General features: G+C 39.1%; 1 protein-coding gene across 4 annotated transcripts in view; it reads right to left on the bottom strand.

Moving 5' to 3' along the window:
- The window catches only part of dhx57 (DEAH (Asp-Glu-Ala-Asp/His) box polypeptide 57), a 117,126-nt gene that overhangs the window by 17,315 nt on the left and 82,137 nt on the right, over positions 1-17,674 (bottom strand). For all 4 annotated transcript variants that reach the window (XM_043696376.1, XM_043696377.1, XM_043696379.1 and 1 more), the window contains exons 14-18: positions 13,596-13,692; positions 10,630-10,803; positions 9,434-9,634; positions 6,060-6,336; positions 4,721-4,816 (exon numbers count right to left, since the gene is read on the bottom strand). In XM_043696376.1, coding sequence (XP_043552311.1) covers positions 4,721-4,816; positions 6,060-6,336; positions 9,434-9,634; positions 10,630-10,803; positions 13,596-13,692 — 845 coding nt within the window. The remainder of the gene's footprint in view (positions 1-4,720; positions 4,817-6,059; positions 6,337-9,433; positions 9,635-10,629; positions 10,804-13,595; positions 13,693-17,674) is intronic.

Below are 17,674 nucleotides of genomic sequence, written 5' to 3'. Positions count from 1 at the left end.
TCACCATTGGAATCAGAAACAAAATCAGGGCTACATCAACAGGAAAGTTAAAGTTGAAGCTCTGTTTGAACCCTAACTAGAGGGCTGCATCCAGTTTTGGTCACAACATTTCAGGAAGGATGTGAGGGTGTTTGAAAAGCTGCAGAAGATTTCTCAGAATGGTTCCATGGATGGGTGTTCTTGGTTACAAGGCTGAGTTAGAACCATTCTCCCTGGAGCTGGGGGATTAAGGGGAGATTTGATAGAAGCGTAGAAGATCATGACAGGTTTGGATAAGGTAGACAAGGAAAAAGTATTCCCACTGGCTTACAGTACAAGGGCTAAGGGGCAGATTTAAGATTTTGTGCCAGAGATGCAGAAGGATGTGAGAAAAATAAACCTTTTACACAGTAAGTGGTATTTAACTGAAACACTGCCCATATAAACAGTGAATAGGGAAATGGTCAGTGATTTCAAAAGAAAATTGGATGTTTACTCGAAGGATATAAATCTGCAAGGTTATGGGAACTGAACAAGGAATTACTTGGAGGAGAGCCAGCATGGCCTCCATCTGTCCGGTCAATAACTCTAAGACCACTAAATCACGTGACAATTTGAAGTGAACATATATCTTGTTTCACCATTGTTGGGTACAAATTCTAGAAATTACTGACTAAAACCATTTATGACAGCACCATCAGTCCACTTAGTTCACAAACTTGATTGGATAGGGCTTACTATGCAGAAAACTCTGTCTGTATCAAATACATCAATGTTTTACATTACAATAGCAGTCTGTACAAAATAAATAAAGTCAACATTGAACATAGGAGATCACTGGCATCCCAAAGCAGAGACAGGGTGTGAACTCAATTTCATTGAGATAAACAGAAAACAGACCCTTCAGTCCAACTCATACATACCTACCAGATAACCTAAAGTGACCGAGTCCCATTTGCCAACAGCTGACCCATTTCCCTCTAAATCTTTTCTGTTCACGTACCCATCCAGATGTCTTTTAAATGCTGTAATTGTATTAGCATCTAGCACTTCCTTTAGCAGCTCATTCCATACACACATCAACTTCTCTGTGAGAAAGTTGCTCCTTAGGTTACCTTTTAAATCTTTCCAGTCACCTTAAATGAATGCCCACTAGTTTTGGATTGCCCTATCCTGGGGGAAAAAAAACCTTGGCCATTCATCCTATCCTTGCTCTTCATGATTTTATAAACCTCTAAGGTTACCACTCAGCATCTGACGCTCCAGGGATAAACACCCCAGCCTATTCAGCCTCTCTCTGTAGCTCAAACCTTCTAATCCCAGCAACATCTTGTAAATCTTTTCTGAAACCTTTAAGTTTAACAACGTCCTTTTATAGCAAGGAGACCAGAATTGAAAGGAGTATTCTAAAAGTTGACTCACCAAATTGCAACATGACTTCCCAACTCCTTTAGTCAATGATCTGACTAATGAAGGCAAGCGTGCCCAACATCTTCGTCACTATTATGGCTAACTGCAACTCCACTTTCAAGGAACTATGAACCTGCACCCCTAGTTCCTTTGTTCAGCAGCCCTTCCCAGTGCCATACCATTAACTGTATAAGTCTTGCCCTGGTTTGCCTTACCAGAATGCAACACCTCACATTTATCTAAATTCAACTCCATCTACCATTCCTCTGATCAAGGCCCCACTGTACTCGGAAACAACCTTCGTCACTATCCAAAACCACCAATTTCTGGTGTCATCTGCAAACTTACTAACCACTCCTCCTATATTCACATCCAAATTATTTATATAAATGATGAAAAGCAGTGGACCCAGCTTCGAACTTTGCAGCACACTGCTGGTGACAGACTGCTAGTTTGGAAAGTAAGCCTCTATCAGCACCTTCTGTCTCCTATCTTGAAGTGAATTTTGTATCCAGTTGGCTATCTGCCCCTGGATTCCATGTGATCTACCCTGTTAACCAGTCTACCATGTGGAACCTCATCAAATGCCTTGTGTCAGTCCATATAGACAATGTCCACCGTCCTGCCTTCATCAATCTTCTTTGTCACTTCTTCAAAAAACTCAAGTCAGTGAGACACGATTTCTCACACACAAAGCCATGTTGACTATCCCTAATTAATCCTTGCCTTATCAAATGCATGGAAATCCTGTCCCTCAGAAGCTCTTCCAACAACTTACCAAACACGGATGTCAGGCTCACCAGTCTATAGTTCCCTAGCCTTTCCTTACAGCCTTTCTTAAATAATGGCACCATGCTAGCCAACCTCTAGCCTTCTGGCACATCACCCAGGGCCATCGATGTTACAAATATCTCAGCGAGGGGCCCAGCAATCACTTATCTGGCTTCCCACAAAGTTCTAGGATATACCTGAACAGTTCCAGGGCATTATCCATTTTTATGCGTTTTAAGATGCCTGAACCTCCTCTTCTGTAATATGGACTCTTTTAAATATATTCCTATTTATTTCCCTAAGTTCTCTAGCATTTATATCCTTCTTCACAGTAAATGTGGGAGAATTCCGATTCTTTGAGTTTTACGTGGAAGTTCAGGCGCAAGTGCGTGTATCCAAACAGGTTCAGTAACAATCATCACACTTACTCCACTGTCAAGAAAACGTTATTAACACTGCTTCTATTATTTTGACTACATGGAGGAGTTTCTTTAAAATACAGAGTCCTAATTATTATTCAAGAGAGAGACGAGCCAGGGTGGTTCACGGTGAGTGAAGATCTAAAATTTGAATTTAGGCTGTTGTCAGAAGCAACAAGTATCTGTAGATTTATTATTAACCACAAAATGGCTTTTCAATTTAAAACAACACAACAAAATGGCTGCAAGTAAATGATTTGACACTGTGAACTTGAACTGATGCTTTGTTAAGTTGGTTGTATTTAGAGATAAGAGAGAACAATGGATTTTCCATAATATGAATCATAAGACAATGATTTGGTATTTGAACTAATCTTGAACTGCTTGCATGGGATGGTGCTCTATGTAAATTAAGAATCCTTTCCCGGGGAATATCATTGGATTAACCTGCTGTAAATCATGTCACCTTATTATATGTGATTGGTTTTTTCTTGTAATTAAGGCTGTACTCTCTCTTAAAAATTATATAATGTGTAATTTTCAAATGTAATTGCACCACTTTTCCACAGAACACAAGCTTTTAACCTCCGTGTTGCTGGACAAATTTGCGTCAAGCTGCCTTAATTTATTAAACTGGTAACCTTGCTTTAAACAGACCATACTCCTAGTGATTCTTTTGACCAATCCAGAGACCAAGAGGCCCTGCAAGGGTGTCTAGATCTTCATGAGGAGTGCGGGGAAGATCTGGCAGCTCCAAGAGGTTGTGAATGAAAGACTGTTTATTTTTGACATTGAAAAGTTATGGAAGTATTAAAAATTAACCAAGATGATGATGTAACAAGAATATGTGCAGCAAGAGTGCCCAATGAGCAAGTCCTCAGAGTCACAAATCTGTCAGCATCCTTTAGGTGCCATCTTTGGACCTCTGCAATGATCTGAGCATTGTATGGAAAGCTATCAGAAATAAAGCCACCTTCTTAAGGACAATTGCTGAATCAAAGACTTGCCTAGCTAGCAAAGTCCATATCCATAGAAGCATAAACAAAAATACTTTTGAGAAATTCACTGTTGCTAAAAAAAATGCACAAATCATTTTAATATTTTAGAGGTTCAGTTCTTCAAAAACAACATTACTGAATCAACTTAATATATTATCCATCTGCCTCAAAAGCTTCAAAAAGCAGCTGTAAAATTAGCTGAACTTTACTGCACTACAGCTGCAGAGATATTTGAATCATGCATTCAAAAATAAAATGTGATCTGTTAAAATTATACCTTGGAGCACATGCAACTACATTCAGAAAACTGTACGAAAGGATGCTACTGTAAATCAACAGGATTATACACAAGGCAAGAATGAGATGGGGTGAGTGACAAAGGATTGGAAATATGCTAGGGAGAAAGTCAAATTAACAGCACGGAACTTGTTAAAGTTGACTGTCAACGTTCATAGCAACAACTCAGCCCCTGAATTGTTTACATTACATCCCTAGGAAACTGAGACACTGTTTACAAGTCTTGAATGCGGACAACCTGCATGAGAATGACATTAAACAGTATGTAGCATACAAAATCATTTGCCCAACAGGCCAGTCCTGGTCTTTCAGCTTTCCATGAACCTCCTCCCAAATCAATCAACACACATCATCCATTTCTCCCATAACTACATTGATTTTTTTGGACTGGCAATTCCACTCCCCATCCTTTCATCATCAAACCATTCAGAAGATTTCATCCAGTCAATCATTTCTGCATCAGCACTATAGAAAAACCAATTATTCTCATTATCCATTTCTTTCCTCATGGCTCTGCAAATATTCCCTTACAAGTATGCATATAGTTCTCTTCTGACAGTAAGTGGGACATGGTGAACAAAAGACCAAATTCTTAGTCATATGGAGAGAGAAAGCCTGTGGCCAGTTATCACAGGCTGTCCAGCTAAATGGTTTAGATGTACCAGAGAGAGCACAGCAAATACAAAAGAAAAAAACTCAATGGCTTTCAGCGGCCTTCAAATCTTTGCTCTTTATTCCTCATCCTGATAAATACAATCACAGATTTACAAGTAAAAACTGTCTTTGGTAGGAATTAGCAATGCAGAAACAATACAGCAGGAGTGAGGAAGAAGGCTGCAGTTTTACCTTGTAGGCCTGGAGAAAAGCAAGGAAGTCACTATGAGCCACAGCAAATTCCAACTTCTTTACTCTGGCTTCTTCCTTCTTATCCCACGGAGAAACCTTTCAACGGCACAGACCATTCTATTTAGAAGCATCGATTAACTGTTTTTCATTTAACCTCTTAAATTCTGCAAATATCATTGTTTTATTCTCCTAATTTTGTTTGAGGTTTGACACCTTACTTACTGCAAAAGATTAGGTTACATATTAGATTAGATTACTTATTTACAGTGTGGAAACAGGCACTTCGGCCCAACAAGTCCACACTTACCCTCCGAAGAGCAACCCACCCAGACCCATTCACCCCTTCACCTAACACTACAGGCAATTTAAGCATGGCCAATTCACCTAACATGCACATTTTTGGACTGTGGGAGGAAACCGGAGCACCTGGAGGAAACCCATGCAGACACGGGGAGAATGTGCAAACTCCACAAAGACAGTTGCCTGAGGTGGGAATTGAACCCGGGTCTCTGGCGCTGTGAGGCAGCAGTGCTAACCACTGTGCCACCCATAGGAAAACTAAAAATCGTGAAAACAATTCTGAGTTATATCTACATGTTCTCATTTTCACATCTCTTTGTACAGATTGTGTCTGTTCCAATTAGGTATCAGCCTAGATTAAAAACCAAAAGAACTGCAGATGCTGTAAACCAGAGACCAAAAAATAAACTGCTGGAAAAGCTCAGCAGGTCTGGCAGCGTCTATGGAGAGAAATTAGAGTTAATGTTTTGGGTTATTCTGAGGAACGGTCAGTCATCCCGAAATGTTAACTCTGATTTCTCTCCATAGATGCTGACAGACCTGCAGAGCTTTTCCAGTAATTTCTATTTTTGTCTCAGGTATCAACCTATGAGCAATGGTAATGTATTCATCTCTCTGTCAGGTGGTTGTGTGTTCAAGAGCCACATAAAAGAGAATATTTAATCTTTGACTAAAAAAGTTGATAATATGGCTATTATCAGATCTTGTTTGTGCGATCTTGCTGTGATTAAATTGGCTGCCAACTGCCAATAGTACTTCAGTGACTACACTTCAAAAGTACTTAAGTTGGCTGTAAAAGTCTAGGTATCCTGAGGTATTATAAGGCACTACCTTCTTGTTTTCACAAAAAAATAGTTTATCCATTTTACAGGGTTTATTAATCATGAATCAGTTACTTTACAATACGTAGACAGGATCAAGTAGAACTGATACCTTAAACTATAAAGTACAACTATATATCAAACCGTTTCAATAGAAGTTATTGCTTAACTGTACTTTTTTTGTGCTGGCTTCAATCTGAAGGATTAATTTTACTTACAAAGGGGGATTTAAAGGCTAAGCTGGCTGCAATGGTAAGTGCAGGATCAAGGCAACGGAAGATGGCACCAAATAACATTAGTTTTCCAATGCGGACATCCACTGGTAAAAAGGCCAAGTGATACCCCAAGGGAGTAAGCTTTTCATCTGGTGTGAGGGCCCCAAGATCCTGCAGCCGATTCTTAGCTGCTTTCAACCCTTCTTCCATGGGCAGTTCGACCAGACGAGAAAGAACAGACTCTAAGTCATGATCTGCAAAAATGTCCAGAACTTTGATCCTAAACAAAGAAAAAAAAAGAATTAAAACACTGAAATTCTTCTTTCATTCTCCACAATCAATGATATGTAATATTATCCAGAGCATCACCTGCAAAGCTAATTAAAACGCCTGCAGTCATAAATTATAATATCATCCTGCGGGAAAGAAATTACTTAAGTTTTAGTACATTACAGCAAGAATTTGTTAAATACTGAATACTAGCAATAAAAATCAAAAGGAAAATGAGTACATAAATTATTCTGTTGCAGTTTTTTAAAGCAAGTTAGCCATTATCATTTACCTTCAGCCTTTTCTCCATTTTGTGTACCTCTGCCAGACTCTAATGCAATACTGACAAAGCACTGCACCATCAGCGGCGCTAGCTTTTAGAAAAGATGCTGAATCACTCTCTTGCTTGTTCTCTCAAATTGATATGAAAGACCCTACGGGCTGAATCTTACATTTTTTTGGCTAAACATAAGTTGCACCAAGTTGCACCAATGTCACGCAGTGACATTTCTTACCAAATACCTTACCAGGAGCCGAGGTTCAAGTCCCACCTACTCCAGAGATGTGTAATAACATCTCTGAACAAGTTGATTAGAAAAATAGGATAATTTTTTGTTTAAATTAAGTAAAATATACTATATATAAACAGGAGCCTGTACACATAACTGTACTTGGCCATAGAGCGGTGGGGTTGTTTGGTGTGGGTGTCCCAGAGATGTTCTCTGAAACGTTCCGCAAGTTGGCACACTGTCTCCCCAATGTAGAAGAGACCACATCGAGAGCAATGGACACAGTAGAGGACATGTGTGGAAGCACAGGCAAATCTCTGTTCGATGTGGAAGGATCCTTGGGGACTTGGATGGAGATGTGGGGGGGACGGGGGGGAGGGAGGTTTGGGCACAGGGGAAGGTGCCAGTAGTGGAGGGTAGGTTGATAAGGGGCATGGACCTATCAAGGGAGTTGCAGAGGGAATGGTCTCTACAGATGCTGATGGTGGGGGGGGGGGGGGGGGGCTGAGAGAAGGGAAATGTATCCCTGGTGGTGGGATCTGTTTGTACGCAGCGGAAATGGTGGAGGATAATGTGATGTATCTGGAGGTTGGTGGTGGAAGGTGAGGACCTAGAGGGGTTCTGTCCTTGTTGCAATTGGAGGTGTGGGGTTCAAGGGCAGAGGTGCAGCAAGTGGAGGGGATGTGCTGGAGGGCATCGTTGACCACGTGGGAGGGGAAATAGAGGCCATTTGGGGTGCTCTGGAATGGAATTGGTCCTCCAGGGAGCAGGTGTGGCAAAGGCTGAGGAATTGGGTATAAGGGATAGCATTTTTACAGGAGGCAGGTTGGGAGGAGGTATGGTCCAGGTAGCTGTGGGCGTCAGTGGGTTTGAAGTAGATGTATGTGTTGAATCAGTCATCAGAAATGGAAATGGAGAGGTCTCGGAAGGGGAGGGAGGAATCCAAGATGGTCTGGGTGAACTTAAGGTCAGGCTGGAAAGGGTCCAAGTGAACTTGAGGTCAGGGTCCTACTGGAAAATAAAAGCTCTGGTATGGTGAATAACATAGGTTTGGTTAGAGCACTGGTTGGCTGGCAGAAAAAAAAGAAAGCATGCAAAAATCTGATTGCATAATTGATAAACAAAAGTCCCACAGGGGGATTCGAATTTCTACAATTTACATGAATACATGAGACGAGGGGAGTAAAGACATGGTAGCTAAATTTGCAAGTGACACAAAGATAGGTAGGAAAACATGTTGTGAAGATGACATGAAGTTGCAGAGAAACATGGATGGATGTAATGAGTGGGCAAAAATCTGGTGGTTGGAGTCTAATGTGGGAAAATATGAAGTTGTTCACTTCCACATGAAGGAATGAAAGAACAACAGAGTATTGTTTAAATGGAGAATGGCTGCATAATTTTGTGATTCAGAAGGATTTAGATATTCTAGTGCGTGAATAACAAGAATGTAGCATGCAGATATAGCACATAAGTAAGGTGGTGAATGAGGTGCTACCCTTTACAGCAAGACCAGCTGAACATAAAAGTAAGGATGTCATGCTTTAGTTATGGAGAACATTGGTGAAAACACGTCCTTAACACTGCATATAATTCAGGCCTCCTAAATTTAAGGAAGGATGGAAATGCATTGGAGGCAGTTTACTAGACCGATACATGGCATGAGTAGGTTGCTCTGAGGATAGATTGGTCAGACTTAACTCATTTCTACTGGGAGTTTAGAAGAATCCAGGGTGATTTGATTGATGTGCATAAGATCCTGAGTGTCTGGATAAAGTGGATGTAGAAAGAACTTTCCTCTGGTTGGTCAGTCCAGAATGATAAAGCACTATTTTTAAATTAGGGGTCATTGTTGGGTCAGAGATAAGGAGATTTTTTTTCTCTTAGAGGTTTGAGCAACTTTGGAATGGTGGAGGTGAGGTCATGATGTATTTTTAAGGCAAAATAGTTTATTCCAAATTTAAAGGCTATTGGGGATAGATGAGAATATGGAATTTGAAACACGCAGGTCAGCCATGGTCTTACTGAATGGTGGACCAAACCCGAGAGGCCAATACATCTACGTTTGCTCTTATTTTGTATGTTTGTTTGCTATGTATCTGTTCATATGAAAGGTTTTAAGATGAATCAGTTGGTAGCACTCCAAATAAAAACATTGTGGTTAAAATTCAACTCTAGGGACTGGAGCACAAAAATAAAAGATGAACACTCCAGTACAAGGAATCTACATTTCACCTGAGACATTAAACAGAGGCATCAAAGATCCCTTGGTAGTATCTTAAAATGAAGCAATGAGATTTGCACGTTCAACATTCATCCCCCAAACATTAGCATTAAAAACAAGTAGTCCAGTCATTACCACAATGTTTAAGGGATCTACCTGTACGCAAACTGGCTCCACATTCCTGAATTACAAACTTCAAAAATATTTCCACACATAATGTGTTAGTTCCCTAAGATCACAAAAGATGCAACAAAAATGCAAATTATAGTTTTACATTTTACACAGCTACCAACTTGTTAATTTGGAATTGACATGATTTTCTTCACATTTTAGTGAATATGTAACTTTTAGGACTATATCAAAACTGTCTCCACCTTAGACAAAGCTGTTCCAGTGGCACCCTTTTGATCTCTGGCAACTGCTGTTCCTGTAATTGGTTACGGTACCAGTGACTGGTAAACAGATGGAAACAGACCCCTGAGGCTACACGGCCAGCACGGCCCATCCTCTGCTGGGCATTAGCCCTTGACACCCAGGTATCCTCGAGGCTCTCCATCCCCTTGCATGGGTCATACCTGCAGTAAACAAGAATATGAGAAGTCAAATAAGACTCATGTTGCGCTATATCACAGTTCCCTAATGATACAGCATTCTGGCTATTAATGCTTCCATCATACATGATTTGGACATGCCGTTGTTGGACTGGGGTGGACAAGCCAGAAATCAAATGACACCAGGTTATAGCCCAACAGGTTTATTTGAAATTAACCTGTTGGGACTATAACCTGGTGTTGTTTAATTTCTGACCTTGTTCATCATACGTGTGTGTCTTCTTAAGTATGGGATCATTTCCAATGTCTAAGTGTCTTTTTTCTCCTGGGTCTAAGTCTCTGGACTTCTGTATTCATATCCACCTTTTTACTATTTTCTGCCCTGTGGTCTGTACCATTTGGGATCTCATTACCTCTCTTCATCCGTTTAAAACTGCTTCCAAATGCTACAATTTTGTTGAAGGTTTCTTTCTACTTCAGTTTGGTGCAGATAGCCCTCAGGCCAGTTCTTTGTGTCAAAAATATTCTCAATTACTGTTGACAATCAACAATGATGTTTCCAAAGCACCAGAGTTGACTAGGACTATTATGTTTTTGAAAGAGCAACTTAATTAGTCCTACACCACTGCTCTTTCTCCATAGCCCTGCAAAGTTTTCATTTTCACCATTTTTTCTGGCTGTGCATGAAGGAATGTCTTCACAATTCTTCTCTGGTTCTTTTGCCACAGATTCATAAGCACTCACATATATACTCAGTTTATCACAAACAAAGAACATCAGCGTTCTTAAAAATCCACATCTCAATGAGTGTGTAATCAACAGCCACAAGTTTATTATGTCTGGATTAATAACAATTCAAATCAATCATAATAACCCTGAGCACAAGGTGGTAGTCTATAAGGAATTAAAATTTTGCTAAGAGTTTAAAAGATGACACCTTAACCCATGCTTCACTGTCTCCAAAAGGTCTGAACATATTATATATAAATTCTTAAAAAGATATGTATATTATTCTGTACCTCTTTTCTTTCATCTTCCCAGAATCAATAACATAAACAACATCATCAATGGTAACTGACGTTTCAGCAATGTTGGTGGAAATTATAATCTTGGTAGTGCCTTTAGGAGGGCGTGAGAAGACAGCTTGTTGCTCCTCACTGGACAGTGAAGAGTGCAGTGGATGTATCACACACCTGGAAGGGAATAGTCAGTTTATTTCACCGAAAAACGTTTATCAGTAATACTTTGAAAATGGTAAAGTTATTTGAAATATTCTGTATTAATAAAACATAAAAATAATAAGACTAAATTAAATTTATTAAATATCCACAAATAAAATTTGTTTAGAAAATCACATATCGCTGTGCCAAACTCTCTCTGCTCAAAATATTGGAATTGCATGAATTTGTAGAAGCATAGAATCACGACAGTGTGGAAACAGGCCCATCGGCCCAACAGGTCCACACCAACCCTCCGAAGAGTATCCCACCTAAACCCATTCCCCATTATTCTACATTTACCCCTGATTAATGCACCTAACCTGCACATCTTTGGACTGTGGGAGGAAACAGACACAGGGAGAATGTGCAAACTCCACACAGACAGTCGCCAGAGGCTGGAACTGAACCTGGGTCCCTGGTGCCGCAAGGTAACATTTGTTGGTCTGAAGCCAGGTGCTGGAACCCTGATAATTCTCCTCTGGCTTTCTTTTTATGAGACTTTTTAGGCTCTGTGGATCAACCACTTATTACAATCTGAAGGGATTAAAAACTCATCATGTAGAGGATCAGCTGCCCATAATTTTGGTTAACACTTGCTTTTTCTTGGGAGTCTAAACCAAACCAAAGTCTATTTAAGATGTGAATACTCCAATCATAGCTGCCTACAGTTTTCTAGCAAATATCTTACAATGCTGACCAGGATACAGGAAAAGGCTTGTGGTTCAATTGGTAATTTCTCTCACCATTAGAATGTGACTTCTGCTTTCATTCTATAATATTAATATGGCTAGTGCTTCACCAAAATTTTCTAAATTCCAAATTTATCATCCCTCATGCTCTTTATCTGCCTTAGATTTCAGTATTGAAATCAAGATTAATGACACAACCTCTTGGTCATTTATACACCAAGTTTCAAAATTATGGAACTTATTATGACCCCACCTAATCATACAGCTGGACAGGTCACAGGATGAAACATGGCTTCATTATTTTTTTCTAATTTTAGTTAAAATGATCATTCACTGAAACATAGGCTGCAGATTTTCTTTAACAATAAAACAGATATTTATATCACAAAACCAAGCTATGTAAATACAGAATGCAGCTCTGAAAGATCTTAAAATACAGTACACCGTAAAATAAAGTTTCTTTGCATTTTCAGAAGCTATTTGTTACAGAAGATCAAATCCAGTGACATTTTCCTACTATGTCAAATCTTTAAGCTTGATTTAACTGATTCTTCCCAGTTTTTTCATGTGAACTGTGAAGTTTTATTACATAAATATTCTCAAAATTGAAAATTTAGATCTTCTCAGCTTTAATAAAATTAAGATTTTCAACTTGTTTCAAAACAAACAAATTTTTTACACTGAATTAACTGTGCTTTCCCTAAAGTTTCCTGAATTCCTTTCTAAGAAATAAACAGTATATGCTTTTGACTCATGTTAGGTCTCCTCCAAATCTGACGAGGAGATTTCAGTCACTCGTTTTCGAAAGTGAAACCAAACCTTGATTATCCTGAAACAAAAACGAGCTAATGGCCTTCAAATTTACCCCACCTGTCATAAACCATCATAGTAAAAACAATCTTCCATTAACACTCTAGACTTGCCTGATCTCTGATACATACTGGGTTAGGTTACAGTTCCAGAAAGACTCTGACTTAATTATATATTTTTAAAATACTACACAAAAGCAACCCACCCATTTGCCAATAAATCCAAACCCAAAAAAGATATTAAAATGCCTATGAGTGTATATTATATAAAATCACACACCTTTCATCACAAATTACTCATCGCCCTCAATCTTTTCTTCGCCTACAATCTTAATCCTTTCAAACCAAATCATTCTTTTTTGATACATTAGTTCTTTTTGAAAGGTAACTATTTCCCATCTTGTTAGAACCCTGTATTTAGAGATTAGCTTCAGGTAGCGTCCCTGTTGTTCCCTTTTACTCCCTTCCATTTAAGGAAAGACAGCCATTTGGAATTTTCATCACAACATACACAAGACACATCTCAATGTAATTTTCACTATGGTTAAAATCTACTTACAAACAAACAGTAAACACTACAAGGTTGGGGCATTTTAAAAGAAGAAATTCAACATTTATAGTCATTCTGTTCTTTAAGGTAATAGAAATTTAGTCGAGGAAGCTAAGTAACCCACTCACTTAGTACATTTACCCCATCCCTCTTCATTTTTCTTTTTCAAATATATACTCAACATTGTTTTGGGCGGTCTAATGGATATCATTTCTTTTCCCAAACATAGTGGTGGATTAGGCAGACAAAGTACATTCTAACAACCGTTTCCATAGCTAGTTTTCTCCTGGAACAAGTCACAAACCTGTCCCTAGACTATAAATTGAGGGGTGCCACTCTGCATCAAACGGAACAGACCAGGCGACACTTCTACTCATACTGCCCGCCATAGCCAGATTTTTAGTTTGATAATCAATCTGTTTGGCCATGTGACCATTAAGTCTTGAAGTAAAACTGTAATAAATCTTATTTAACCTTTTTCTTTCAATGACAGTCCTAGGTCTCCTGCCAACTCAATTATTAATTACCAATTATCAAAATATTTAGTAAAAAAAGCCCATGATTTTCTAAACTTTTCTCATAATTAAAACCCTTTATCCTTGGGTTCAATTTAGTGAATCCTTGTGGATTCCTTTTCATGACTTCAACATCACTGAAAGTAGAGCATTCAATACTGTCCCAAATAATGAGCTCCCTTTACTTCTTCAAATCACAAACCTTTTGTCACGCCTGTTGTTGAAAAAAGGGTTAGACTGAAGTTGTTCGTATAGTAACTTGATTTCTGCCAGGCCAGGCAAAAATATTAAAACAGCACCTATTAAAATAAAATAACATTAAAATTAAATTATCAACAAAGACATAGAACATAACAGAGGCCCTTCGGCCCTTGATGTTGCACCGACCTGTGCAACCAATCTGAAGCACATCTAACCTACACTGTTTCATTATCATCCATATGTTTATCCAATGACCATTTAAATGCCCTTAAAGTTGGAGAGTCTATTACTGTTGCAGGCAGGGCTTTCCACGCCCTTACTACTCTGAGTAAAGAACCTACCTCTGACATCGGTCCTATATCTATTACCCCACAATTTAAAGCTATATCCCCTCATGCTAGCCATCACTATCTGAGGTGAAAGGCTCTCACTGTCCACCCTATCTAATTCTCTGATCATCTTGCATGTCTCTATTAAGTCACCTATTAACCTTCTTCTCTCTAATAAAAACAGCCCCAAGTCCCTCTGCCTTTCTTCATAAGACCTTCCCTCCATACCAGACAACATCCAGAAAATCATCTTTGCACCGTTTCCAACGCTTCCACATTCTCCCTATAATGCAGTGACCAGAAACGTACGTAACACTCCAAGTGTGGCCACACCAGAGCTTTGTACAGCTGCAACATGACATCATGGCTCCAAAACTCAATTCTTCTACCAATAAAACCTAACACACCATATATGAAAATATTACTCCCGTTATTCTCACACTTTTACCGTCGCAACTGCCTGAATATTTCTAAATTGGAATAATGTTCATGCAATTAAGCATCCTTAATAAAAGAAAACAGGCAATTCATTGTACCACTTTAAGTCAGAGTCATAGAGCATGGAAATGAGACCCCTCGGTCTAATCAGACCATGCTGAACATAATCCCAAACTAAATTACTCCCACCTGCCTGCTCCTGGCCAAACCTTTCTATTCATGAGCTTATCCAAATGTCCTTTCAACATTGTAATTGTACCTACACCCACCACTTCCTCGGGAAGTTCATTCCACACTCAAACCACCCTTTGTGTAAAGAATTTGCCCCTCATGTCTTTTTTAAAATCTTTTCCTCTCACCTTAAACAAGAAGTGTCCCAGAGTCTTGAAAGGCCCCATTTAAGGGAAAAGACAACTACCATTAACTCTATCTCGACCTCTTGTTATTTTATAGTCTAGTGCAAAAGATCCCAGCCTATCTTTATAACTCAAACCTTCCATACCCAGCAACATCCTGATAAATCTCTTCTGAACCCTCTCCATCTTAATAATATCCTTCCTATAACTGGGTAACCAGAACTGGATACAGTATTCCAGCAGAGGCCTTACCAATGTCCTGTACAACTTCAACATGACTTCCCAACCTCTCTACTCAAAAGGACTGAGCAATGAAGGCAAGTGTGCCAAATGCCTTTTAACCACCCCTGTCTAAATGTGACGCCAAAATTCAAAGAATTACGTACCTGCACCCCAGGTCTCTCTGCTCTACAACACTACCCAAGGCCCTACCATTAACTGTATAAACCCTACCCTTGTTTGTTGTACCAAAATGCAATACCTCGCATTTATCCAGATTAAACTCCAACTGCCATTTCTCAGTCCATTGACCCATTTGATCAAGATCCCTTTGTAATCTTAGAAAACCTTCTTCACTGTCTACAATGCCACCAATTTTGTTGTTGTCCACAAACTTACTATCCATGCCTTCTATATTCTCAGTTGAATCATTTATAATAAATGACGAACAAAAAAGGACTCAGAACTGATCCGTGTGGAACACTGCAGGTGACAGGCATCCAGTCCAAAAAGCTCCCACTCTGTCTCCTCTCGTTAAACCAATTATGTATCCAATTGACAAGCTCACCCTGAATCCCATGTGACCTAAGTTTACCAAATGGAAGGGAAAAAAAGACAAATAATTTCCCTATTTAGTATAAACTCAGCAGATCTGGAATTGTATTTGGAAAAATTAAAACCATTTTCAGCAACATTTTAAAGTCATCAAAAGACAAAACAGCATGAGATAGCTTGTTTATCTATCAGAAGTAAAGAATTGAAAGAATAGAATAGTCCAAAGGGTCAGGCAACATTTTCATACAACTGTATAGAACTGAATGAAACCATTGAGCTCAACACATCAATGCTGGAACTTTGAAAAAGCTATCTTGTAATGCCATTCCCTGACCTTGTCCCATAGCCCTGCAAAAGGTTCCTTTTCATTATATATCTAATTCCCTTTTAGAAGTTACTTGTGAATCTGTTTCCACCATGCTTTCAAGCTGTGCATTCCAGTTCGTTATAACTTGTGGACATTAGAAACATTTCCCCTAAGCTCTCCTCCAGTCAAGCTGCCATTTGTCTTAAATCTGTGTTCTGATTCTCCTCACAATGGAAACAATTTCTTGTTATTTGTTTTAGGAAAATCCCTCAGAATTTTGAATATAATCTCCCTTTAACCTTCTCTGCTCTGAGAACAATCCCAAAGTTTATACAACAGAAATTCTTCATTCTTAGTATCATACTAGAAAATCTCTACACCCTGTCCAAAAGTTTGACAAACCACCCAAAATAAATGTTGAAACTACACCTTGACAAGTTGGTCTTGGAGAGAAGATAATTAGTAGCAAGTAATTTCAGTGAGGAGAAAATAATTCTTGAATTGTTTTTGATCCAGATCCATATTTTTTATTTCCATCCAAATCAGACAAAACAAAATTGCCCGTCAGTTTGCTGTCAGGCGTTTTCCAGCTAGACTACAAGGCAGGGGCAGTCCAGCAAGCAACAGTGAGTGAATCATCACAAAAACTATGTCTCACCATAACAGCAATAATTGTCTTAATTCATGTTTAAAGGTCCTAAAGTCATTTCGACAGCTAAGGACAGAATACAAGTGTGTAAGGTAAGTGAGGGGTAGGATGCCAAGTGGCCAAGCAGACAAATGGTTGTGGGAGTTCAGTGGCAAATGTTTGAGGAGATACAGTAGGTCAAATGAATTTTTAAAGGGTGAAATAGAAGTGCTAATATACTGAGAAGTCATGGAAAGGGGCGGGGGGTGGGGTCGACTGGTGAGTCAAGGGTGGAGGTGGATATATCTTACATAGTTAACCAGAAATCAGAACAGCTTTTAATCTCTTTAACCCTTTTCTGGCTATCTTTAAAAGTAAATAAGTCAGACTCCTCCAAAGTCTCTGACTGTAACATAGAGTAGGAGATGTTTTTGGAGGGTTTAAGACATTGGGTAACAGGCCATTGGAAGTTACAACTTCCCAGGCAATTTCCATGTAATAAATGTGTCAGGACTCCCATCTTTGTTTGGTCTCCAACTAACTGGACCAATGAGTAATGCAGGAGAGTAAGAGGAGATCAGAACAGAGAGTAATTGGTTAAAGAATCAAATACAGTTGCAGAGAGGGATGATATAGTAACTTAATCATCAAGTGGAGCCATATTGGTTCAGATCAGAAATACAAAAGTGGCAGCCACACTTCTAGAAGTGTACTATAGACTTCTAGATAGTGGGAAGCAGAGAGATTAGCAAATATGGAAGCAAATTTCTGTGTTCAAAAACAATAGGGTAGTAATAGGGGCTTTAACTACCCAACATCAACTGTGATACAAGCAATATGAAAGACCCAGAGGGCACAATATTCTTGAACTGCATCAAGAGAACCATTTTACCAGCATGTAACAAGCTCAACTAGAGGGGATTTAGTCTTAGGAAATGAAACTTACCCCTCTATTCCCTATTTATTCATGTATCCATCAAGATGCCTCTTAAATGTTGCTATTGTGTCCACTTCTACCTCCTCCTTGGCAATACATTCCAGGCACATACCCTGCTCTGTGTAAAAGACTTGGCTCTCACATCTCCTTTAAAACTTACTTCCTTTTATCTTAAACCTATGCTCCCTAATAATACTCTAGCTATTCTTTCCCCTCTCTGCCTCTATACTCTGATTATCCCAGTCAAAATGCCCGTTTGATCTACTCATTTAAGTACGACACAAAAAAAACTTCGAAGAGTGTTGTAAGAG

The sequence above is a fragment of the Chiloscyllium plagiosum genome, chromosome 9 (assembly GCF_004010195.1).
Source record: "Chiloscyllium plagiosum isolate BGI_BamShark_2017 chromosome 9, ASM401019v2, whole genome shotgun sequence".
Lineage (NCBI taxonomy): Eukaryota > Metazoa > Chordata > Chondrichthyes > Orectolobiformes > Hemiscylliidae > Chiloscyllium > Chiloscyllium plagiosum.
The sequence above is the reverse complement of the archived record's forward strand: the minus strand, read 5'-3'. Positions and strand labels throughout refer to the sequence as shown.